The following is a 24,825-nucleotide window of genomic DNA, read 5'->3' on the forward strand; positions in this document are numbered from 1 at the left end:
CTATATCTCAGCAAGTGGCTCAGTCGTTATCGCGAGATTTGTTCTCTGCGTGACACTTTCGTGTATTTAACAACTATTCGCAGAGCAGCGCATTTTATAACTTATACCCCTGTGCATTTCTCTCACTGCACATAAATGGCTGGCTTCATTGGGTCCTGAGCTGACCTTTTAACCTACGCGCAGACGATTTGCTCAGGATTTCTATAAAATTTCCGAGCTGCTTGATGTGACTTTTGGATTACAGTTACTTCGACTCTTCGTACCACCGGGACACAATCATGGTTAACTACATAGCTATGTGCAGCTATCGGATTTATACAGATTTAGGGTTAGAGAGAAAAGCCCTAAAAAGTTAAGCACGCTAGTAATTTGGTGCCTTGTGTCACTTGGTGAAGCGTTTGCTTCCGAGGTCCCTGGCATCTCCGGTCATTTATCTAGAGCCGATACTGATGCGATACAAATTGAACCGATACCACCGGAGCAGCTGGATTAGACCGAAGCGACATGTCATGTGCGAATTCAGGTGGAATCCTTTCCGTTCTTCGCTTGTCTCTCCCTCAGAGCTTCATTCAGCCCTTTCCAATGGGTCGTCTTCACCCCGCCGGATCGTCCCAGTGGCAGCGGGGCGCGAATCAGCCTTGAAGGCTTATGAAGCCAAACATATTCCAGGTTCTGTGTATGAAACTCCTTCGAAAACCACCCAAAAATTACTGTTCAAAGATTCAGCTAACATAAGGGTAGGTTCTTCAATGTAGACCAGATCCGCGATACTGAGTCTCCATACCCATTTATGCTCCCCTCGCCAACCCACTTTAGCGTCTGTATGACCGAACTTGGGCTTCGTGCAGATGACATACTTGTAATATACGATACGATTGAAACCGAATTCTATTTTTCACCACGTGTAGCATGGATATGTCGCCATTTTGGACATGGTGATGTTCATGTTCTGAATAATTTCCCGCAGTATGTCGACCAGGGATACGAAGTGCTCGAGGGCCATCAACCTGAGGGACTCGTAGCTGGGGAGAGATACCCCGTGCAAAACCCACCAGTGTCGAAAGATGTTATTGAGTTCGATGAGTTACATCAATTACTTTCTGCCGACAAAACTCAGGACCAAACTTGTAACTCATATCAGATCCTCGACTCTAGACCAGAGAGCCAATTTTCTGGGATGGATAGCGGAGCCATTACAGGACATATGCCCACTGCGCTAAATATACCACTCAGTTCCCTGCTAGGTTCAGACAAAAGACTTCTTCCTGCCCCGCAACTGAAGGAACTGTTTCAAGAAAAGGGCGTCCATGAAACAATGCCCGTGATTTTGACGTGTAACTCAGGCACGACAGCCACTTCACTGGGACTGGCATTAGGTGCGTGTGGTTATCACATGGAGAAGAGGCTTTATGATGGGAGCTGGTTTGAGTGGAGAGAGAAAGCGACAAAAGAGGAAGGATTGATTGTTGTGGATTGATGTAGCTATGTGCCTAGACAATGTGTACATATTATCCATGGACATTGGCCCCTATGTAGTGAAGTACTCGGGTGGACCTGATCGATGACTTACGCACAAAAAGAGGACTCAGAATATACTTTATCGTATTGACACCTATGTAGAGGAACGATGTATCCTCGAATGGCCCACAATTGGCAATTATATCGGCAATGAAACCCTTGCACCCAACTCACAGTATATGCAATATCCTTCCAAAGAAGGTGCATTTAGCAAGACACTTTCAACCTGTAACACTCACCAAAGGTTTTCATACAAGAGCAAATATATCCACCAGGGCTATCGCTGAGTCTAAAGCCCAGCACTATCAACCGCTTCCTTGAGAGTTTGCTCCAACGAAACCCAACCAGGTCGGCCAAACCACGTCTTAATCAACTCCTCTGCTCTTTTTGCAGGTTTGATCACACTTAGATCCCGACCTTCATTTTCAGGGGGCGTTGGGAGTTTGCCATTGGGACGAAGTTTGCGTAAAATATCAATAATTTCAGTCCAGTTGAAAGTACCGGCGAACGCGAATAATCGGTCAGACTTGAGTTCTGGATCAAGAAGAGCTATGGCATGGAGACGTGCTACGTCTTGAACGTTGACATAGTATTCTGGAGGTCGTCAGTTAACATACGTCCAAAAACTGAGAGATTTCGGGAGATTTACGAGGAAGCATCGCCCTATAATTACCACGCAGTAGATCAACGACAAGTTTTCCGGAGGAGCCGTTGAAATCAGGAGAAAGGAAAGGTCCCATCTACTCCCGTTAGAAACAGAAAAAGATGCCCGTGCCAACTCGCACCAGCCCCTATGTAACCATGGGGAAGGGGTTGATGCGAATTGGCATGGGTAGATAGATAGATAGTAGTATAGCACTGTGCTTACGGAGAAGTTTGGGAGAACAGTGTTCAGAGTGAAATGGGGATTGTGCTCTTTGACCCATTTGAAGGCGAATCGCTCACCTTCTGTCTTGGAAGCGCCGTAAATGTAGAAAGGTTTGTGAGGGTCGGGCTTCTCATCCCAGGCGAGTTTGACAACTTCGTCGTTCAAGGAATCTGCATTTTCTGTTAAGCAACGTGGTGTAGTAGTGAGAGAACATGTGGGACTCACCCTCATCGACGATGTTACCCTCCACATTAACTTTTGGAAGAGTAGCAGCCGTGGAAGATGAAGTAAGAACGAATCTTTTGACGGATTTCTGCTCAGCAGCTGCTTCTAAAACAGACTGGGTAGCCTTGACAACACCATTGATGACCTTGTCTGCGTCTGCACTAAAAGACAAATCCGAAGCCTAGATGAAAGATGTTAGTTTATCATATGTATTTGGAGTGATATTGTTATTTGTCCAAGTTAGGGCTATTCCATACCACATGCAACACCCCGCTAATATCACCCAATACCTTCACCAAGGATTCTTTGTGAGTAACATCAGGGACGATAACGCTTTCAAACTTGCCAGTTCCATATTTTGAAGTAAAGTACTCATCAAGCCAGGGTTTCTCAGCACGGATTGTGCCTCGTACATGATATCCTAGGGATAAAAGAAGATCAATGATGTTTGAAGCAAGATAGCTGTTTGCGCCGGTGACTAGGACTCGCTCCCCGGGGTGGAGGGTAGTTGGTCTCTTCAAAGTAGACATGATTGACCGGTGGGACCGCGTAGATGAATTTGTCTTGACTCTTGGAGGATTTGTCCATTCTTATAAACCTTGCTTTTACGTGCTACTGAGGTACATACCTATGTCATTTCGTCCGTGTACGTCCGTCTCTTCGTCCATCGGCCTAATTTTTGGCTTAAGCCACCTGCAGGGAGAGAAGCTAAAGTCATCACGTCATGGAATATTAACTTAGTCAATTGTCGGGGCGACCCCGACAAAGAAGTGGTCAGTATCAAACAACCTCACCAGGTTAGTAATCTAGTTTCTATGACTTTATCTTCCGAGGTGAGACAGAAGATCATTACCGTGCTTCACCGCCTCGTGCACGGAACCACCTCATGCACGATTTTCGCGATATGTAATATAGACTATTTGGAAGCTTTACAGCACCATAAAATAATGAAATAATAATACCAATTTGGAGTACTAGTAAATAAATGACGACGAATCTAATGAACTAACTTTTACCTAACGAAAACGTGTTGGGAGCCGAATCTCGCGGCCTCTGCGATTTGTAGTAATAACCTCATCAATAACCTCGTCCTCGATTTCACTGCGTTGTTTGTGCTTCAATTTCTTTGAATTTGGATTTGTTCGACTCGTAGGCTGCTTTGCTTTAGCTAGGGCATCTTTTTGAAGCTGTAAATCTGCTTGCTTAGCTAGTTTTTGCTCAAGCTTTTGGCGTTCTTTTTCAGCGGCCTGTTTCTCCCGTTCGTCTCGCTTTTTTTGACGGATTTGAGCCCGTTCTTGCTTTTCTTGCTCTTTAGCCTCCTTTGCAAGTTGTTGTTGAAGCTTTTTATCATCTTTCCTAGCTTTTTCCTGCGTGGCGTGATCCTCCTTTTGTTGAAAAAGTTCTCGGGCTTGCTGAATCTTTGAAGGACTAAAAAAAATGGCACCACCTTCTTGTTTATTGGGCAAATCCAGTAATAATGGCTTTTTTCGAATCTGGCGCCTTTTCTCATGTAATAGAGCCTTTTCTGCGCTTGCAAGACGTAATCTAAGCAGCACAACCTCCGTAGTAAGCTCCATGACTGTATTGCTTAGCTTTTTGAAGTCTTTGCTAGGATTTTTACCCCAATCTTCTGCATAAGTTTGCGAATATCCCTCCACTCTTCAGGCGAGAGAATTGAAGCTGTAGAGCCAGCTGAAGATGGCCGGCTTTCGGATTTTTCATTAAAACGCTGTAAAATTATCTCCGGATTGAAAGGAACGAGGCCCGTACTTTTGAAGCTAGAGCAGATATTCTTTTTTGTAAAAGATAGCTCCTAGCTCATCCAAAAAAGCCGAAAAAAGTCACGTTTTGTAAGACGGCTTATTCCCTGAGTTTCATCAAGAAATTGATATAAAGCTTTGGAATAATTGGCGGCAAGAGGAGCAAATAAACCAACGTCAAGAGGCTGTAAAGTATGCGTTGCATGCTCTGGGAATATTGCTAATAAGATTCTGTTTTTATCACAATATTCAATAAATCTCATATTTACATGAGAATTGTGACCATCAAGAATCAGAAGGCGCCATCCCCGGCTTGCTTGAGATTTGGTTTCTTTATTAAAAACTTCCTGGAGCCAATGATAGCTAATCTCACTATTCGTCCATCCTGTTTCTGAAGCTGCAAAGTGGCATCTTTGTGTTGTAAGATCTTGAAGCCAGGAATCTTGTAGATTACCGGATTTGGCCATATAGATCAAAGCCGGGGGAATAAGAGCTCCATCCGCGCAAATACAAGCAATTGTAGTGATCCACTCCCGATTTCCATCTTGAAGAAATTGCTTGAACTTCTTATCATATAAATGCTGAGAGAATACTCTTTTTTATGTGGTCATAGTGCCAATCGCGAAGCCCTTCTCATCCATATTGTAAATTTGATCTGGCTGTAGATTATATTGCTCAATCTTGCGGTTTATAAGCTTAAAATAAAGAGCATAACTCCATGCGTAATCTGCCCTTTTTCGGTCGCGGTCAATTCCTGTAGAATAGCGAGATATCAACGCATTTGGATGTTTCTTTAACTAGTGAGAAGCCTAGTTTTTCCCTGGCCTTTTACCGGTTATCTCATGCGCAAAATTTGCAATCATATAAGGTGTAGGTGGCAAGCCTTTCTCGCAGAGCATTTCTATCCATTGTATAAGCTTTTTGGACTGTTGGTTGTTGAGTAAGCGTTGATTATCGTAATGCGCCTCTCTTGAGCCTGTAATGCCTCGATATCTTCTCGAAAGCGTAGTGCGATCAACACGTAGATTTTTGCAACCAAAGTAAAATTAATATTTTCGTCTTCATCTAGGGAATCCAAATATGCAATTGCCTCCTCAATTGCGCCCATTTTGACTGATTTATCGCGCTTTGAAAGTCGTGTTGTTTTTCGCGTTTTGAGGCTATACCGTGCATGAGGTGGTTCCGTGCACGAGGCGGTGAAGTACGGTACTAATCTGCTCGGACAAGCCTCTGTATCAAAAAAGAACAACTCGAAATCGTTGGCCAAGGTGTGATCTGGTGTTATTTAGTGATACAATGCCCGGTGCGCGATCTTGTTCCCTTATTGCGTGTGATCCCTCCCGATCATCAAGAAGATGAAGAGATGGAGTTGAAAATGAAAATCCCGAGGAAGGCAAGTTGCACGACCTCTGATTGGCTACAAACTATGACCTCACGTGAGCTGTTCCCGCACTTTATTTTCCTCCACCAGAACTTTTTGTTGTTACTGACTGACCAAGTGGAAAAGTACGAGACTGAAAGCATTTGCTCTGTCCAAGAGCTGGCAATCGACGCGTGGCTGTCAATTCCAAGATAATTTTGTTCAAAATTTTGATCCTCGAATCACGAAACCCACACATGTCTCTGGTTCTGAGAGCCAGCACGTTCATAGCAACATGCTGAACGACATTGACCTCGAAAAACTCAGCAAGGATTTGACGACAATCACCCAAACCAGCAAAGCGTACCAAAATGACCTGCAAAATGTTCTAGAAAGCTTCAAAGACCTCCTCGAGCGCTACAATTCCCTGAAGAGTGACTATGAGGAGGAGAAAGAAGGGCGTGAGAGGTACAAGCGACAAGCAAAAGCTCGTGTAAGGATGGATGATTTCACATTGGGACATGGGATAAGCAATTTCTGATTCGCCGAGAGTAGGACCGTAACCCATTCGTGCTGGTACTTATCGATGGAGATGGTTACATGGCAAGTTTCTATAACTCAAACAACCAACGATACAAGCTCTAATCGAAGTAGTTCAAAGAACATCTCATAAAGGCTGGTACAGAAGGAGGAGTGAAAGCTGCCCGTCTTTTGAGCGATTCGATAAAAGCTCTTTTACCACCCGATCTGCCCGATAATTGTCGTATTATGGTCCGTATCTATGCCAATATTCTGGGATTGAGCCATACTCTAGCACGGGCTCAACTTGTCGGTCAAGAGGCGCGGTCATACTCAGGGTTCACCTCATCTTTCACTCGGGCGCAGGACTTGTTTGATTTCGTTGATGCCGGGACACAGAAGGAAGGCGCAGACTATAAGATTAGAGGTAATAGAGAATTGATGAATCCCGCCCCACTGCTGCAACTACTTCAGTTTTCGTATACCATGGCCACTGAGCTGATAGCATATAGAAATGTTTCGCCTATTTGCCGACAATTATCAATGCAAGCACATATTCTTTGGAGGGTGTCATGATGTGGGATATCTGTCCATGTTGACTCCATATCGCGGCGAGACAAACCGCATCACTCTTCTCAGGGCCGCCAATATGAGTCCCGAATATGAAAGCCTCGATCTATTTATCAAAGAACTTCCTTCAGTTTTCATGTCTACTGTTATTGGAGGTAGCAGTGCACCACCGCCAACGGCACCGGATAAACCAGTCTGTAAACACTTCCTCAAGGTAAGCCCACCCGAAACTGAGCCTGTGCTTAAGCTTACATTTTCTAGGGGATTTGTAAATTTGGTGCCGCGTGTACAAAGTCACACGTGGCAGACGGGCCAAAAAATAAATTCAATGACGATCGGAGCAGACCATTATCGAAGGAGTCATCGGGATATTTCAGTCGGAAACAAAGCTATTCTAAACTGCTCCCTAAAGCGAGCGGAAATACGACAAGCCGCATTCCGGTTGATAAAGATGGAGGTCGTATTGATGTATATACGCCTCTACCGCCTGACGATCTGATACACGAACAAGAAAGCTTATCACCGCGTCCTTGCAACAAGCATCATCTGTTGGGTGAATGCAACGATGTTGATTGCAAATTTGACCACGGGTACGTGGAACCGGAGCTTGTGGACGTTATGAGATGGCAAGCAAAGCGGCGCCAGTGTCTTCGGGGTCGCGGTTGCAGGGTGCTCAAATGCCCTTACGGACATCATTGTCAGATCGACGGTTGTGCCGGCGAGAAGCCCTGCAAAATGGGCCACCGTTTTCATAATTTCAGTCCGCACGTAGCGCGTTGGGTTGAAGCGGATGATCTTAGAGATTCAGAGGAGGTTCAACCATCTATCGAGGGGGATAGGGATGATCAAGCCGACGCTCGCTCCTCTCGCTCACTCTCGGTAGCAACGACCTCTCATACGGGCACTCTTTCAAAAGTTTTAATTGGCGAGGAGTCACCATCAATCTCCCCCGTCGTCATATAAGTAGCGTGGTTACACAGTTGCGAAATACGCAGCTATACTTAGGTCGCAGTTCTTGACACCATGAGGCTCGACCATCATTAATCGAAATCAAAATGAGGGGGGAATAAAAGGCTGGACGACATGCATAACCCCGGAGGGGGTAAACGAAGACGAATTTACTGACTTAAAGTCACATAGCGTTACGTCTTCACCTGGATTTGCTCCAAGCAAGCCTTAGTCCAGGTTCAAAGTCCAAAATCTCGGTTATAGATGAATGTGACATTCTATTTCCGAGACTTCACTGTTCGGGTCATGGTGACTTCGGAGAGTGTTTACTGTGTCACTGCACAGTATCTTCATGTCTTCTGCCTCTGTCATGGGATACTGTTAGCGTTAAACTTGTTTACAAAGAACTAGGACAATGATCGCCCCTACATTATGAAACAATCAACCAATTAGTCCTTAAAAGTCTTCATTCAAAAGATCTCTATATATCTTTTTAGTCCTCTAAGTCTATACACTCTCGTTGCTAGTCCTTCCGCAGTGGTATTATTCTGCCCCAACGACTCTAATATAACCCTCTCTATTAGCATTCCCAATGCCGAGCCCTAATCCTGAAAAAGAACTAGTGTTTAATATGTTGACCAATCACAGGCTCTATCGAATAAAATTAATCAGCAACCCTTGGACGATAAGATAACGTAATCGGTAAGCGAACCGGCCATGTAAGCGAACCGGCCACCTCTCCGGAAAATAACTCTCTATATTGATTTCAAATCCCAATTTCTCAATCACGTACAAATTATATACAAAAATCTAACTACTAGTACGACTAGGACATTGATTTATTCTATGCCCCATAACGTTACAACCACTGCAGCGAAATTGGCGGCGTACGACTGCTTGAGAAGCTGGGAGCTCCGGCTCAGCCAGAGTAGTAGTAACAGCATGAGATGCCTCAACCTGACCTTGTACGAGCGCCTGAGCTTCCTCTCTAGTAATCCCTTGCTCAATAGATATCTGTTTATTAGATCTTTTGCGCTTTTGCTTCTCTTTTTCATGCGCAGCTCGTAAATCACGGTTTTCTTTCCGTACGAGTAAAGCATCATTCGCTAGTATTTCGTAGGCTTTTGATAACCGTATAACTGCCTGATTGATTTCTTCATTCTGATTCAGGCTTCCTGTACGCTTATTTATACGCTTATTGATTGTAGTTGACTGGCGTACAAATTGGCGTATATTTTGAGGTGTTTGTAAGCAGGATGATGCTGTATTGCTTGATCGACTTGGAGGGGGGGTTGGAGTCTTCAATTGAATATTGAGATGTTGAAGAACTCGATCTGGATTGAAAGGCACTAATCCGGTGGCTGCGAAGCTATTCCGAATAGTTTGAGCTTTATATGCCACTGTACGAGCCTGTGGAAATGCTGTTAAGAAGTCGATTTTGTCAATATGATTAAAACCAAGCCTCATTCGTTGTTCAACAAGCTGCCCATAATATCGCTTTAGAACTGCAAAACAGCCAACATCAAGAGGCTGTAAGAGATGTGAAGAATGAGGAGGCATACAGACTGGAATAATCTTATGATCCGTACATGTACGGTCAAATTCTGCAGTCAAATGGCTTCCATGGCCATCAAGAATCAACATACTATATGTTCCCAATGTACGACCACTAGTAAGAGGAATAAAATGGGTTTTAAGCCATTCTAATCCTATCTGATCTGTAGTCCAGCCATTATCGCTAATATTGATTCTCCAATCATCCGGAAGCTCATCAAACCAGCCTAATCGTACGTTTTTCTTTGCTTTGAAAATCACGTACGAAGGCAGAGCCCATCCGGTTGAATTTGTTGCCTCAATTGCAGTCACCCATTCTCGATTTCCAGGCTGTAGAAGCTTTGGCTGAGCATATCGATCGCTTCCAGTAATAACCTTTGCAGTTGCGCAGAGTCCCATAGCAAAGCCCGTCTCATCAAAATTATAGATATCTTCTGGTAAGATGCCGTACTCAGATATTATATCTCGTACGCGGTCAAAATGGCCTTGTATAATCTTTGGATCTTCACATTTGGCACGTTCGTAGTTGTATTTTCGTGAGAATTTGGATTCAATCTCTGGGCGACGTTGAACAAGATTATATACCCATTTATTTCCAACCCGTTGATCTCCATGTTGTGAGAGAAGATAATTAGCCATATCTCGTACGAGAAAGTGCCGGGGCGGTAATCCACGTTTAGTTAAATCAAGCACCCATTTGACAAGCGAATCCTCCTCAGATTGACTCAATTTATGGTTGTTGGCGCGTGTTATTTGTCGATACGGCACTCCTTTCATTCGATCTTGAAGAGTTGTACGAGCAACCATATAGATTCTTGCAGCTTCACGAATACTGCGAATTCTTCCATTTTTTAAATCGGAAATAGCTAATTCGATCTTTCCCTCATCCTGAGTGGATTTTAGGGGGCCTTTTTTGCGAATTGGTGGCATTTTGACGCGTTGTAATATGGTAAATCAATATAGAGAGTTATTTTCTGGAGAGGTGGCCGGTTCGCTTACATGGCCGGTTCGCTTACCGATTACGTTAATGACCACTCCTAAGTACGTATCCGTATTGTCAGCTTGCTACACATGGATCTCCCTTCGGCACGGATCAACTATGTTTCGAGAGTCATGTGACCTCCGTAAAGGGGTCAGCGGCGCAGCGCAGCTGTATGACCGTAGTAGATAACCAATAACAACAACGAGCAGTTCATCAACACGTACACAATATATAATCTCATCATGCCGCTTTATCTCCTTGACGTATAAAGCTAACACTTTCTTTTACCTGATTGGATCCGCTCCACATAATTGTAGAAGTTTAGGGAAATGGAAAGGATATTTTTGTGCTTGAACTGACTCTAGAATCCCGGTCTCAGAAAATTATATGGAAGATATCCTTATTTCTTCGCTATTTTATCTCAGGGGCCTGGAATTACATATCTGGGTTTGAAGCGGCGATGAGTTTTATTAATCAATCTGGCCCGCATAGCGCAGATGCGATATTCAGGATGGGTGCATAAAAGGGTGTTTTCTGTTGTTGTTGGGCTTTGATTTTTTCCTTCAGCGGACACAAGAATCTATTCAGAACATTGCTCGATTTGACAACCGAAGTATGTCAAATACACCAATGTCATCGGCATCAGAGCGACAAGAAGGTTGGTCAAAAGTTTTGCTTTGAAAATAAAGACGAACCTAACGATTTACCAGATGTGGAAGCCAAAGCTTCGCTTAGAGTAGAGGAAACTCCCATCTATCCCGCCGATGCCCTCTCGACACCTCGACAGATCCTCTTCGTGGGAACCGTATGCACGGCCATGTTCACCAACCAGGCCGGTTTAGGAAACACTATAGGAACAGTATGCATAATCGGCGAGTCCTTCGCTATTAATAACACCGGTCAGTTGTCCTGGCTTATTGCTGGGTACAGTTTAACAATTGGAACTTTCATTCTCATTGGCGGACGGTTGGGCGATGAATTCGGTAGCAAGAGGATGTTCGTCTTGGGGATGGCATGGTTTTCGATTTGGTCTCTTGTGGCTGGTTTATCTGTCTATTCTTCTGATGTCCTCTTCATCTTTGCGCGTGTTTTTCAAGGTATGGGTCCGGCGCTTACTTTACCGAATGGTCTCGCGATATTGGGTCAATCATATTCACCTGGTCCACGGAAGAATATGTCCTTTGCATGGTTTGGTGGATCGGCTCCGTTTGGGGCTATTGGTGGTTTCTTGTTTGGAGGTCTCTTTGCTCTAGCGTGGTGGCCATGGATTTACTTCAGTCAAGCTATTGCGCTTGCTGGAGTTACTGCTTTTGCTGTGTGGGTTATTCCGCCTCAGCCTGCTCGAAGGACCCGTCAGACTCGGTCTCTGTCGCAACTATCTGAGGATTTGGATGTTCCAGGTGGGCTTGCCGGGTTCACTGCCCTAGTGTTGTTTAATTTTGCGTGGAATCAGGCTGTTGTTGTCGGCTGGCAAGAACCATATGTATATGTTTGTCTGATCCTTGGAGTACTTTTCGGGGCATTGTTCTTCTATATCGAAGTGTATCACGCAAAGACCCCGATTTTACCTCTAGCGGCTTTCAACTCCGATATAGCATTCGTGTTTGGATGCACGGCAGCAGGGTGGGCTTGTTTTGGTGTCTGGGTGAGTTTATCTATTCTCGACTCCATCGTAGATCGTGCGTACTGACAATTTCCGCAAGGTATTTTACATGACACAAGTAACAATGAACCTTGACGGAGCTACAGCCGTGCAAATGGCAGCGTGGTACATTCCTGTCATCCCATCTGGTCTCCTCTCAGCACTCGCTGTGGGCAAATTAATTAGGAAGGTACCTGCATCCTGCATCATGGTCGTCGGACAAATCGCCTATCTCGTTGGTTCCATTCTCGCAGCAACTCGAGTCCTACATTCGACTTATTGGACCTATTTCTTTTTCAGCGTCCTCATCATCTGTGTTGGGATGGATACTTCATTCCCGGCTGCGACAATCATCTTTTCGGATGCGGTACCCCAGGAATATCAGGGTATGGGCGCGAGTATCGTTATGACAATTGTCAATTATAGTATCTCTCTCGGCCTCGGGATTGCTGGTACACTGGAGACTAATATCAACCATGGCGGCATGACAGATGAAGATAAACTGCTTGGATACTGTGGTGCGTTGTGGTTCGGAGTTGGACTGGCAGGATTAGGACTTGCTCAGAGTCTTCTCTTTGTGACAAAGGGATACTGGAAGAAAGCTCCTGCCAAGGCGTGAAGGAAATCAGGCCTGGTTTCAACCAGGACTTGGGAGAAGAAAGCGCGGCTAAAGTGATAATAGCGCAAAATTTGGAGCTTGCTTAGCATAGACATAGATAATACTAGATGTCAATACTGCATTAGTCTGTCATAGGTAGAAGGTTGATTCAAAGAGAAATGTCAAGGGTAACCTTGGAATAGTTCGTTTTCCGCTCTCCCGCTCACTTTAATGTGATTACATGAAAGTATGCCGCTCTCATTTCCTTCAATGTTAGTAAGATGTAATGGAAATAATTGTCTGCAAATGTATCCAAGATATTTCGCTACCTGAATAGAACTTCGCTTTTAGGGTTATTTTTAGGGTATTAGAGCTTCGTACTATTCGGCTTAACTAAGCGCATGAACTTAGTCAGCTTGAGAATGATTGGATGATTACTTTCCATTCTTTCTACACATTCAGCCTCTCTTTCAGGATATCCATTTCTCTCATGTAACCATCAGTCACCGATTGTCTAAATCTGTGACTGCGACTCCAAATGAGCTCTAAGCAATGCGGTTCCAAAAAAGTGGTCGTAACAACACGGCTTGTCTCCGTTACCACCGAAGAAAAGTGAAGTGCTCTCGAGGTTAGTTGGACGTTTCCCACCTATCAAGATTGTTATTGTTAAGCATGATCCCCAGAATTACCATGTTGCAACTGTTCAACGGCCAATCATGAGTGCAAGTATTCTGTTCGTGAAAAGATATTTGCCGTGCCTGAAAATTATTTTTGCGACTTAGAAGCCAGAGCACAATGGCGGCCTGATGCATTCTCTGAGCACCGTCCTCATAGGGCAGCCGGCTTCGATGCCGAGACTACACCAAGACTGTCAACGTCCCTTGTGGAAGACTCGACATCTGAAGTCTTCGTTTCGAAACTAAAAGACCTGCCCAAGCAAGATTTTCAGCCTCATCATTCTGGCCGGTTAGCATCAGATACTTCGCCAGAATATGTCCAGCTGAGCATCGACCACTATTGTATGTTGCATCTCCTAAGACTCGGGTCTGCTATTCTTGTGCTGATAGCCACATTGAGATTCCCCGACAACGTTGAAACTACCACCATACCCCTATGTTCTTGTCTTATTGCAGCATTTTGATATATTCCTTGGTCATGACTGGTACTGATTTCTGCGGTGGACTTTCCGAGAAAGAGTGGATAAACTTTATCAAAATCCCTCCTCAGCCAATGCCAGAGACAAAATGTGGCTATGCAAGTTTCTGGTGGTTTGTGCATTGGGTGAATCGTACATTATGGCACAAGCACCGGAGATAAATCTCTACCCGATAGGACTAGTAAATGACGCCCTTGATTCTGAGAACAGGACTGGAATATCTTCTACTCAATTACAAACACCAGGAACAATGTTCTTGAACAAGCACTGTCCTTATTCAGGCCCCGGTACGAGGATCCAACCGTGGATCAGATTGAAACTTTAAACTTGATTGTATGGGTTCGGAATTTTTCTGGATGCTAGTTGGGTTGAATTGGCTAACTCAAGCAAATAGGTCCTTTACTCCTACAGTCTTAACCGGAAAAGGGACTCTTATATGTATGCCGGCATAAATGCAAGGATGTCTAATATATTGAGACTCAATAAACCCGCGGCGCCCTTTTTATCTACTGTCGAAGCCGAGCACCGGAAACGTCTTTGGTGGACGACATATTGTCTAGATCGCATGGCTAGTACTGAATTAGGTCTTGCACCGGCTTTTAATGCCTCTGATACTGAGTTAGAATACCCTGTAGGGATGGAAACAGACCCCGGCATGGATAGAGAATTTGCGGATGCTTCTATCCTTACCGTTCAGATACAACTGGCCTTCATACATTCTGATATCTGTGAAATATGAAGAGCCTAAATGCAGAGGATGAAACAAACATTGGCAAACTCACCAGATCCACTATGGATCGGTTGGAGGCCGTCAAGGCACGGTTGCCTCCTCATCTGTCTTTTGATTTCGAGTATGGATTTCCTCGGGCCATGGAGCAAATGCGCCATCGAGCTCTGGCTTCTCTATATCAACGCTACCATCAAGTGAGATCCAAACTTCTGGTTTTTAATTTGCGTTATAGTGAAAGTAATTGCTGATTATACATAGTGCTTTATTCTTTTACTACGGCCGCTGTTCCTTAAGCAAATCAGTCACCTATTATCTAATCGACCTAACTTGATGGCAAGTGCTGTTCAAAGTGATCTTGCCGTACCCACGAACGCATGCCTACGCGCAGCAAGATCGAATCTGACATTCATAATTGGACTTAAACATTGCGACAGAATGAGTAAGTCTACTGTATTCATGTCGAGGACAAGATACATGATTGAGCTGTGAACTGATGATGAGTAGCTAAATTTGGCTTCTGGGAAAGACTTCACCTTTTCGCTGCCCTTATGATACTCTCCCGAGCCAAATCCGTTAATGCACGGTGGCCAGACACCTTCGATGAAAACCCTGACGACACAATCATTTATAACACTGAGAGAAGCCTACTCGAAGAAATGAAAGCTGCGGGAAACCTGGCCTCAAAAGAATAACGGAACATGTTGAGGGAAGTGGAGTCTTTCAGCGACATACTTTTTGACACACATGGTGCCGTTCAGGAGTTTGATTCTTTGGATGTTGATGAGTGGATGAATCAGATGCTCGAGTTCTAACTGATAACAGTCTTTCGACATATCGAACCCTAACCCTATAGGATTTAGCCAACGAGTGGCCAATTCTACTGATACAATCTATAATGATCCCGCAAGTCGAAGTTTCATTTATAATTTAAATCTGCTGAGCCGTAGACCGGGCTCAAATTCCAACGGTTCGCAGGCTGTAGTTGATTGACACAACTGCACACGGTTTCAGAGCTGAATATATAAACGCGTATGCGAAGCAGACATATTATTTTAGCCTTGAAAAAAAATTTATTCTATGGACGTGATAAGCTATGTCGTGGCTTAATTGATTGGAATATTGTGTTGACTGAGTTATAACGTTGAAGAGACTACGAGTCACTAGTGATATACCCGATTCACAATCGTGAATAATTCAAGACAAGAAACCTTCGCCGATCCATGGATGATGAACCTAAGATACTGGCCAACAAATACAAGGCGAAATAACCCCGCTGACAGCCGTCACTTCCAAGTTTAAGTTGAGTATCGGAATGTAGGGCTCAAATCGCTCATATCTGCCAACTGTTCTTCGGTATATTTGGCCCTTATCTCTTCAAGACTTATAGCGTCTCGCTTAGCATTGGTGCGCTTGAGTATGAAGTAGTATGTAATAGGCCATATGCACCCAAACATTGCCAGCATGCCGATGCTGACTCCAAAACCCACAGGGTACCTGGGGGCTTGGTCCCCGATATAGATATTGGAACCAACAATCTAATCCGATGTTAGCCAAATACAATACGGGAATAGGAAAAGAATGTAGGCTTACTCCGCCGAGTTGGGAGAAGCTGATATGGCCCCAATTCCTACGGCTCTCTTCATGGATCCTGCACAATTGAGTGAGACCCAGGCAGCCGCCGCAGGCGAAATAGGGTACAAGCCAGCCGTCGTAATGAAGACACCAAACAGCGTCACCCCGACAAGATTAGTATACCTCACACTGACCATGATGATGACCAAGCCAACAAGTGCCATCACATTGAGACCTAGAACTAAAAGCATCCGCTTTCGATATCTATCACCAATCCAGCCAGGGAGGATAGTAACAAATGCAGGCGAAGACATATGGTGGCACGGACATGGCTTGAGCATTGGCTGCGGTGTACCCCAAGTTATTGATAATTGTGGGTAGCACAAAGCTGTATCCATAGACCCCCACACAACATGTGAACTCTATAAGGGCAGTGGCATAAATGTGGGAAGATTTCATGGCCGCAGAAGCAGGCTTCCACGAGAAGCGAGTTTCTTCCGTTACACCTGATTCACCTCCCGCGGAGAATTTGGCACGTAGGAGGAGAAATTCCTGTTCCTCGTCACTCAACCATTTGACTTTGGCTGGTGTGTCGTAGATGAAGTAGAAGCCGGTCAAAGCACACAGAAATGTGAATACACCTTCGATAACATAGATGAACCTCCATCCACGGTATCCCCAAGTGCCGTCGAGCTGACCGATACCATAGGCAAGAAGAACAGAGAATGCACCGCAGCAGAAGCTCCCGAATAGAAAATGGCCATTCGGCGATAAAGTTCTCCGGGCTCATACCAAGAAGTAAGGACAAAAGAACAACCAGGGAACACACCGGCCTCAAAAAGACTGAGTAGAAGTCTCAGAGCGGCCATTCCCGCATAATTGTTCACGAGACCGGTACCGATCAGCGTTAGGGACACCAGAGCCAAAAGTGTGGGGAGCCAGATCTTAGGCCCAAAGGTAAGACAGCCCCAAGTCACCTAGCATGCCGAAGAGCTTCGCATTCGCTATAATAACCACTTATTAGCATAACAGCCTCAATCACGGGCATGGGGAAAAGCGGGCTTGCAATAACATACAGACATTGGACCGATCGACGTAGGACATAAGATAAATGATGATCAACTGTGGTAGGACACGAAGACTGTTCCTCTGGTTAGCTATGCTGCTACCCCTGAAAGGTCACGAAGGAAGCACTCACTCGACTTTGCGGATCAATTTCTTTAGTCTTTTGTCGTGGAAATCTCTCGTAGTTCAAGGTATCTCATGTACTCGGGGCTCTGAATGTTATGCAGGGTCCCCTTACTCACGGACAAGGTCCTATCTCTCTCAAGAGGGGTCACTATCTTCTCATCAACTTCGTTGACCGTCGTGTCCTTTGAAAACTGGCTCATATCTGTGGTTTGTGCTGGAAATTTTAAGTCAATAGGGACAATCCCAGTGAGTTAACAGGAGGGCTTGCTCCTCGACATCCGGACACAACACAGCCTTTATAACAGAGAGCGCTACAGCGATATCAGCCATGTGTGGTCACGAGCATCAAGATAAACCGGTTCGTTACTCGGTTCACTCATATTGGACCTTGGATTTAGATTTTGAGGGTGATATAACCACTGTGGAGACCTCCACAAAATGGCTATCTCTGGGGCCACAAAAGCGCTGATATACCGCGGCCTTGGGTGTCTTAGCGGCCGAATATATCGGAGATCCGCCCCTTAGATGCTGAAATGCGTCCACTTTATCATCTCGTTGACCAATCAAGAAAAGATTCAAACTGACTTCAATCTTGGCTTATCGATAGTTGATAGGACATGAGGCTTCGCTTATTCTGATTGTGATAGTTGACTCTGGACGTTATTGGCCTATGGTGCGGCGTTGACGACATTTTCGGAGTCATCAATATTCTTGACTGAGGATGCTCGCCAGAGGAGTATGCTTATGGACTACAAGAAGGCTATGTCAATCTAGAGAGAAGACATCAATTGCTTCCTACTAGAACTCAGCATAGTCACAAGGAGCAACCAATTTCCAGCATTCCTTGTCTTCCAAATCGCCAAAATAACGATTGTCGGTGCCGGGTAACGATCTTTTTACCTCCACAGGCAAGAACGAGAGGACTGACTTGTTATCTCTAGAATCGTCGGACTGGCGATCGCAAGTGTGCTTTCAAGGCACCACAAGATCACCATAATTGCGCGTGACCTTCCCTGGGAAGATACAGACTCACGCCAATGGGCGAGTCCTTGGGCCGGGGCTTGTTTTCTTGGATTTGATGGATCATCAGTGAGAGAGTAGGCCATGCAAGCAGAAGCTTTTGCATATCTCTGGAGTATTGCACATAATAACCCAGAATCAAGCGTGAGGGTTGGTCACCGACGTTGCCATTAGTTTTGACTCAGCAGTGCATAATCTGACTTGAAGATATGCAGGTTATTGAGATGGTGGATATCCAAGATGAGACTCCTTTAGAGAAGATTTGGTATCGCGGTCTCATGCCCGACGTGAGTAACCTCCTCTCCTGGGATTAGAGGAATTAAAGGAACATGTGCTAAATGTTTCAGCAGTTTCAAGTCATGGAACGCCAGCGAACTTCCATCAGGAGCAAAGTTGTGAATGCGCTAAAGTCACTTCCGAGCCCCTTGGATATTCAATGGTAAGCCTAAAGAGCTAATTTCCTTCTGTCTCGTCTATAAGACAAGTCACTAGTCCTCAATCCCCATGTATTCCTTCTCTGGCTCCGCAAAAATATTGAAGATAGCGGCGTCAAGTTCGTCAGAAGAGAAATAAACTCTCTTTCCGAACTACGAGATGAAGGTCATGACGTCCTCGTCAATGCCACGGGCTTCGGCTCCAAATTTTTGCACGACGTCGCAGACAATGATGTTCAGTTGATCCGCGGCCAGACTCATTTGGTAAAGACCGATCACAACAAGATCTTCATGCGTCATGGGCAGGACTATACGTATATTATCCCGCGACTCGACGGAACTGCGATATTGGGAGGAATCAAGCAGGTTGGCGAAACGTAAGAAGCCTTATCACATACCTTCCCTGTTAGATTTGCATTCTGACGTATCCAACAGCTATACACACGTCGACGAGGAAATTAAGAAAGATGTAAGATCTGCTTCCCAGATCCTGGGTAAGCCCGTGTTACTGACTAATGGCTTCTCTAGATTCTACGACGAGTGAACGAGAATGTACCAGAGTCCTTCCCTAGCGCGAATGCAAATGACTACGAAATCATCCGTGATAACGTTAATTCGCCCCGGGAGACCTTCCGGCGTACGGGTAGAATTTGAGCAATTGGGTGATCAGAAGGTTGTGCATGCATATGGAACGGGTGGTGGTGGTTATGTATTTCAGCTTCGGCGTGGCAAAGGCTGCTGTGAACTTGGTTGATGATATCCTCTATGCGCCTATCAAGTCTAGACTCTAAATTATAGCGCTATAATGAAGCTGACGAAAGTTCTGTGCTCCGTTTCATCAATTTACGTCAGCAAACAAAAAAGAATTGATTTATTGTCTGGAAGGAGACAGAGTTAATATAAGCATATCCGGGTTTAGGGTTAGGACTAATTCATTACGTGTAAACGAGGTATGAAGGCGTCTCGAGACTGGAAGAATCTAGCTACGTTGATAATTCTTAGAATATGACAGTAGGTAATGTGCTACTGCTGAGATCAATCCATCCCGGTATGAGTCTCGTCCCACTTCCCCTGCTTATCGTTCTCTAGGAACTTGGGATGACATGTCGGCGGAAACTCTCACTTTCAACCTTCGATGCCCCAGAGGTAAAGTGCCCATAATGGACGGAGATGTTTGCACCCAGTTCTGAGTGGTAAGGGAGAGTGACGACAATCAATGGATACTTTCTCCTTTGGCTATCTTTCTGGCAGGTTTTGACTCGGAAGATACGCATCGCATGTTCTTTGCGGGAAGAGAGTAGTAGCCTGGTCTGATATTGAAGGCGAGTCTAGACGAGAGTTTCTACCATCGGTCTGTTGGGCTGGGTACTGCGCCACGGAGTGGACATTGCTATTACAGCAACTGTGATAACTTGCTATGTAATCGTGACTATTAAGTCTTCTTCCAAAGCTCATGCAACTGAGCAATTTTATAGTCGGTCTCCCAACCCGACTCTGCCCGAATAACACGCATCAACTCGACAACTTTCTGACGGGCTTCAGTTCGATCGTCACACAACCCAACCACATAGAGTGGCTGAACCAGATGAATCTGAACAGCAGTTGAAGTTCTGCCCATCGCAATTCCAGCGATTTCACGGACACGCGTATCGACCTCTTTTGTTATCTCTCTGTATTCGACTAGTCTATCGCGAGCTACGCTTTGACTTTCATGAGGTCGGTTGAGAAGGAGGATGATGCGTGCAAAGTCAAAAAGTGCAACTGTAGCCGCGTGTGTCGCATTGCTAAATACTATTTCCGGAAACGGTAAAGATATCGAGGAAGAAGTAGGGGAGACGAGATCGTGTGGGTTTTCCAGACGGATATATGGTTCGAATGTGTCAGGCAAAGAATCATGCCAGTTATTGACTTCCTGCACCAACTGATTCCAGGTGACTCCAAGACCACTTGTCTGTGGTACCGAGATATTTGATAAAAAATCCGGGACTGGTGAAGACGTGGCGGTGGCTGACTGTTGAATCTCTTTAAACTCGGCGATGAAATTCATAAGTTTGAGAACAATAAACGTTATCCCGCGTAAGAAAAAATCGTCACGCTGAATGGATGTCGGTGGTGAGGGTGTCTTTGGATATAATTTACCACAATCATCGATGGAAAGGCCAGCAGCACGGAAGAGGTCAAAATTGTAAGCATCCATGCGGGTGCGCCGACGGTTAGCATACGACGCAAAACTATCCAAATATGCAAGATTCCAGAAGGACACCTGAAGCGCACGCGACATGGTAAAGTTCCGGTTGGGAGAAATAGGTAGCGTAAGCATAGCCTGCATGAGATGCCTTAAGCCGAGTAATCGTCTGGGTATCAAAGTCAGAGGGCATCCATTTGATTCAAAAACCAGAGAGATATAGCTCACTTTTCCCATTCCGTGCCAGGTTTGTCAAGAATATCAAATACTGTCAATATCACCACACCGGGTAAAATGTCATCGATGTAGGAGATGAAGCTCGGGGGAAGGATGACCCGTCTAGATCCTTCGGACATTAGGTCAATTTCCAAGTCCTGGCATAGAATCTGAATTGGCGAAATTGTGGTATCTAGTTGCTGAAAATCTGCATGACCAAAGAGTAGTTGCTTCAAATGGAATAGTGCTTGGTAGTAGTAGTTGGTGGCTTTGAAGAGCCAATCGACTTGCCCAGCATTAGGGTATGATTCCGTGGTTGCTAGGTTCAATGTTGATGTGAGACCAGGCCTGACACCGTTAACGCGAGCAAGGTGCTTTGCAGCTATCGCTAATATAGCGTATTGTATGAATGGAACCTGAAGGGACCTCTTAGGAATGTTGAACATGAAGAACTTCTCCGAGTCATGCAAATCAAGCCTACGTCAATTAGTGTTATGATATTACAGTCCGGTGAGAATGGAACGTACCATGGGGATATAAATTCGACGTAGTGTCTCTTGAGAAACGCTATCTCACGGTCACTGTTGATCATAAGCTCTGAGTAGAGATCTCCGAATGCATTGACGTTCCGCATGTCCGGCATGGTGTACGCGTAGTTGGAAGTCGTTGCGGAGTTCAAATTTCCCGATGTTGCGGAACCATTGCTAAAAAACATCGGAGATTGCAGCGGATTAAGTAGATTAAAGTTGGTGGTATAAGCTAGAGTTTCGGTGTTCGGAATTTCTGAAAGAGGCTGTTGAGTGCTATCGAGAAAGTTTGCTGGAAGAGCAATGTTTGTATATGGAGCCGTAGTGGCTATGGTAGGCTCCTGATCGAGAGCCATAGTATTCCCGGACACGCCGTCAGGGTTCCCCGAGGCAGAAGGATTGACTTGATCATCAGTTGTAGAGGATCTGGAGCTACGAAGTACTGGGTTTTGACCCGGTACCTCTCTCTGATCTACTTCTTGCTGGGACCTGTCAGGCTGAACACTGCGGCTTTCTTCATCAGTGCCTGCTCGTACTGAACGCTGCGATGACTGGCTCCGAGAATCCTCCCTTTGATAAGGAGCATATCTTCGGCGCACAGTAGCACCCTGATCAATAAATTTGCGATCTTGAGAATAGCCTGGGCATTTTACGCCTGCGGTAACACATCGCTGACACTCAGGGCGCCCCTCATCACACTAAATTGATCGTTAGTGAGATCGTGGTGATATTGACGGAAACGAAAAACTCAAACCTACCTTGACGTGACGTTTCTTACATCGATCGCACGCCTTGTTTGACGGGACCCCAGGCATGACGGAGAAGGTGAGAGGGAGTGTAGGTGAAATTAAAGGCCGGGCCAAATATGAACTCAACCAAGTATCACAGCTGCCTCACAAATGCATATCTCATAATAGGTGGCCGACTGGTGATGATACCTTCCGCGGAGTGGGACCGAGACCGGCAATTCAGATAATTTCTATGGGAACGCCAGCCCTGGGAATCTAAGGAAAAGAAAGGAGTAGTACTTTGAGATATGCACTCGTACTAATAGAGACTGAACGCGATTATCATCCACCCGGGATGTAGTTGAGAACCGGGGGTGAAAAGGAAGTAATTGGGGGTGGACGAGAAAGAAAAGGAAAGAGAAGTTCACTGTTCACGAAGGGGAAGGTCCACTTCCGAAAAGAGTCAAAACGTCGAGTTCCGAAAGAGGTTAGCGCCATCCGGTATCAGGATTCTGTCATCGAATTGTGGATCTCTTTCGCTCTTAGCCCCCAGCCCGAGTCGAGACTCCTTGATGTTTCTTGCGATTGCATGTGGCATTTCTTTGGGCAAATTCATTGCCTGAATTCCAAAAGCGTCTGGGAATAGAAAACATACGGCGTACGGATTGTCTCCGTGGCTGCGTCATAGGAAAGAGGGCAAAAGCCTCATCCGCTCCATCTACCGAGGTGCCGGACATTGTGTGAAGAAGAATTTGGTGGCATTTTTACCCCGGAGAATAATCAAACGGATGCAATAGAGTATGATTATCACAAGCGAATGATGCATTTAAAACGCCCCCGATGAACAATACCAATAATCATATCCCGGCGCGCGAAGCTATGTTTAATGAACACATGAAAAGCTTCATTGAGAAAGAATGGATTCGTAAGTGTTTCTGAATGTTGGAATGCTTGCCGAATAACGAATCGACACATGGCTAATGTGAATTCTGATAAAGGTGCTGGAAGACCGCACAACATTATCTGTTCCCAGTGCCTTAAGCCGGGAAACTTACTATGGTGCTCGACTTGCTCTCGTTCTTATCATTTTGTGTGTTTGGTGTCACCACCTTCGGTTGATGTCGCAGCATCGTGGTTATGCCCTTCCTGTCAGGAACGCCAGGCAGCTCTGAATTTTGAATATAAGTCGTTGCCAAGCGGAAACGGAGACCCTACTTCTGGCAGTAATATATCAGGCTCTTCTTTCTCTGGCCCTGCATACGCCATGGCAAAGAAATTTCTTGCCAATCACGGACTTGCCAACAACCAAGCCATCACCTCAGATTTTCTAGACGACCTGCAACAATTAATCGTGAAGGCCGAACTTGCATCCCAAAAAGAATCAGAACTGTTGAAGTTGCGTCACGAGAACTCTCAGCTCATGGAAGAGCTTATCAGCAATCGAGCCCGCTCAGGATCCCAATTGTCTCCTCAGTCTCAGCTCAGTCCAGCATACAATTCACAACATGGGACTTCTGCAACCCCGTCTTACCCTCCCAGCAGGAATGAGATCTCGAAGTTGGATGTGACAGACAAGTCTTGGGACCGTATAATAAGCGAGGCTTTTTAATATGGAGCCGATTAAGGCTATCTGGGCCAAGATCTTCTACGATAATACATTTGGTTTTTTATGCAAGATACCCAGAGATGGAAAGTGATACGAAGTTAATAAATGCATTACATACCGATGATAATGAATGGCATGACTTATGTCAATTTGCCTACGTCGAAAAAGGATATAGTATCTCAGACATGGCTGATAAAACTTAGATTCCTAAATACATGCGCATATTTGCCTAGGTTACAGCCTTTGAGCATTTAGTTACTTCTACTTAACTACCGGAATGCCACTTAAGTACTTCCAGGGACATACTCCTCTTTTATATTTTCAAAGAGTCTTCAAAAGACCTTCGTAATTAAACCAATTAATAATCTAAGCACTAAACTACTTGGCTTAAGTGACTAGCACTTCAACTAACTTGTAACTAACGTAACTATCTAGATGCGTACTCATAGTCACGCTTACTCATCGACTAGCTTATATTTAGTCTACCAGGTATGCCGCATGAGGAACAAATCTGCTATTTCTACAAGTCTATGCATACGTCAAAAGAAATATGGACTCGGGTTTTACTCATCCAGAGTTTTGATGCTGTGGACATCTAGGTTAGGGGACTCTGGGGTCGAAAATAGTCCGATATCTGTCTAATGAGACTATTCACTTATTGTAAGTAACATCTTTTCCTACTGCATCGTCGACTGGACTGGGAAACAAATATAGATGATCCTGGACATTTAATCAACAGTATCACCCTCAAGGCCGGGGGCCCTAATCCTTATCTCACTTTCCTAATGTGTGAGACTAATAAATTCGAAGTTTCCCACCCTCGGTATGCCGTAATACCAGAGGCACCGGAAATGTTTCAACATAGTATAGTCCCAAGTAGTGATATTAACATGTCCTGAATGATGGTAGGAAGCGC

At 44.9% G+C, this 24,825-nt stretch overlaps 10 protein-coding genes across 10 annotated transcripts, besides 2 other annotated features; 5 read left to right on the plus strand and 5 right to left on the minus strand.

The window, feature by feature from the left end:
- Nucleotides 1-509: 509 nt before the first annotated feature.
- Nucleotides 510-1,477, plus strand: TSTA_083790 (thiosulfate sulfurtransferase, putative; the record flags this gene model as incomplete). Its single annotated transcript, XM_002478065.1, has 2 exons — nt 510-676; nt 742-1,477. 2 exons carry the CDS (start codon nt 510-512, stop codon nt 1,475-1,477), a joined length of 903 nt encoding a protein of 300 aa, XP_002478110.1.
- Nucleotides 1,478-1,807: 330 nt separating this feature from the next.
- On the minus strand, nt 1,808-3,238 carry TSTA_083800 (NAD dependent epimerase/dehydratase, putative; the record flags this gene model as incomplete). The annotated part of the gene is made up of 5 exons (XM_002478066.1): nt 2,869-3,238; nt 2,612-2,792; nt 2,387-2,556; nt 2,168-2,258; nt 1,808-2,112 (listed from the first exon to the last, which is right to left on the minus strand). Exons 1-5 carry the CDS (start codon nt 3,139-3,141, stop codon nt 1,808-1,810), a joined length of 1,020 nt encoding a protein of 339 aa, XP_002478111.1. The 5' UTR covers nt 3,142-3,238.
- Nucleotides 3,239-3,627: 389 nt separating this feature from the next.
- On the minus strand, nt 3,628-4,838 carry TSTA_083810 (uncharacterized protein; the record flags this gene model as incomplete). Its single annotated transcript, XM_002478067.1, has 2 exons — nt 3,628-4,241; nt 4,745-4,838. 2 exons carry the CDS (start codon nt 4,836-4,838, stop codon nt 3,628-3,630), a joined length of 708 nt encoding a protein of 235 aa, XP_002478112.1.
- Nucleotides 4,344-5,390: a mobile genetic element.
- Nucleotides 5,391-6,026: 636 nt separating this feature from the next.
- Nucleotides 6,027-7,783, plus strand: TSTA_083820 (uncharacterized protein; the record flags this gene model as incomplete). The annotated part of the gene is made up of 5 exons (XM_002478068.1): nt 6,027-6,224; nt 6,287-6,334; nt 6,386-6,677; nt 6,763-7,034; nt 7,082-7,783. 5 exons carry the CDS (start codon nt 6,027-6,029, stop codon nt 7,781-7,783), a joined length of 1,512 nt encoding a protein of 503 aa, XP_002478113.1.
- A 653-nt stretch (nt 7,784-8,436) lies between these two features.
- On the minus strand, nt 8,437-10,252 carry TSTA_083830 (pogo transposable element, putative; the record flags this gene model as incomplete). Its single annotated transcript, XM_002478069.1, has 2 exons — nt 8,437-8,523; nt 8,660-10,252. 2 exons carry the CDS (start codon nt 10,250-10,252, stop codon nt 8,437-8,439), a joined length of 1,680 nt encoding a protein of 559 aa, XP_002478114.1.
- Nucleotides 8,714-10,207: a mobile genetic element.
- Nucleotides 10,253-10,934: 682 nt separating the features above from the next.
- On the plus strand, nt 10,935-12,565 carry TSTA_083840 (MFS transporter of unknown specificity; the record flags this gene model as incomplete). Its single annotated transcript, XM_002478070.1, has 3 exons — nt 10,935-10,962; nt 11,015-11,949; nt 12,008-12,565. 3 exons carry the CDS (start codon nt 10,935-10,937, stop codon nt 12,563-12,565), a joined length of 1,521 nt encoding a protein of 506 aa, XP_002478115.1.
- Nucleotides 12,566-15,725: 3,160 nt separating this feature from the next.
- On the minus strand, nt 15,726-16,871 carry TSTA_083850 (pantothenate transporter, putative; the record flags this gene model as incomplete). The annotated part of the gene is made up of 4 exons (XM_002478071.1): nt 15,726-15,965; nt 16,062-16,237; nt 16,299-16,695; nt 16,734-16,871. The coding sequence occupies 4 exons, from the start codon at nt 16,869-16,871 to the stop codon at nt 15,726-15,728; spliced, it is 951 nt and encodes a 316-aa protein (XP_002478116.1).
- A 1,426-nt stretch (nt 16,872-18,297) lies between these two features.
- On the plus strand, nt 18,298-19,401 carry TSTA_083860 (D-amino acid oxidase, putative; the record flags this gene model as incomplete). Its single annotated transcript, XM_002478072.1, has 5 exons — nt 18,298-18,357; nt 18,429-18,504; nt 18,694-19,024; nt 19,083-19,141; nt 19,220-19,401. 5 exons carry the CDS (start codon nt 18,298-18,300, stop codon nt 19,399-19,401), a joined length of 708 nt encoding a protein of 235 aa, XP_002478117.1.
- Nucleotides 19,402-20,079: 678 nt separating this feature from the next.
- Nucleotides 20,080-22,390, minus strand: TSTA_083870 (C6 finger domain protein, putative; the record flags this gene model as incomplete). The annotated part of the gene is made up of 4 exons (XM_002478073.1): nt 20,080-21,001; nt 21,061-21,525; nt 21,576-22,273; nt 22,334-22,390. The coding sequence occupies 4 exons, from the start codon at nt 22,388-22,390 to the stop codon at nt 20,080-20,082; spliced, it is 2,142 nt and encodes a 713-aa protein (XP_002478118.1).
- Nucleotides 22,391-23,143: 753 nt separating this feature from the next.
- Nucleotides 23,144-23,912, plus strand: TSTA_083880 (PHD finger protein; the record flags this gene model as incomplete). Its single annotated transcript, XM_002478074.1, has 2 exons — nt 23,144-23,228; nt 23,302-23,912. The coding sequence occupies 2 exons, from the start codon at nt 23,144-23,146 to the stop codon at nt 23,910-23,912; spliced, it is 696 nt and encodes a 231-aa protein (XP_002478119.1).
- Between the last annotated feature and the right edge of the window lie 913 nt (nt 23,913-24,825).

This window comes from Talaromyces stipitatus, genomic scaffold, assembly GCF_000003125.1.
Source record: "Talaromyces stipitatus ATCC 10500 scf_1105507295527 genomic scaffold, whole genome shotgun sequence".
In the NCBI taxonomy this organism is placed as follows: domain Eukaryota; kingdom Fungi; phylum Ascomycota; class Eurotiomycetes; order Eurotiales; family Trichocomaceae; genus Talaromyces; species Talaromyces stipitatus.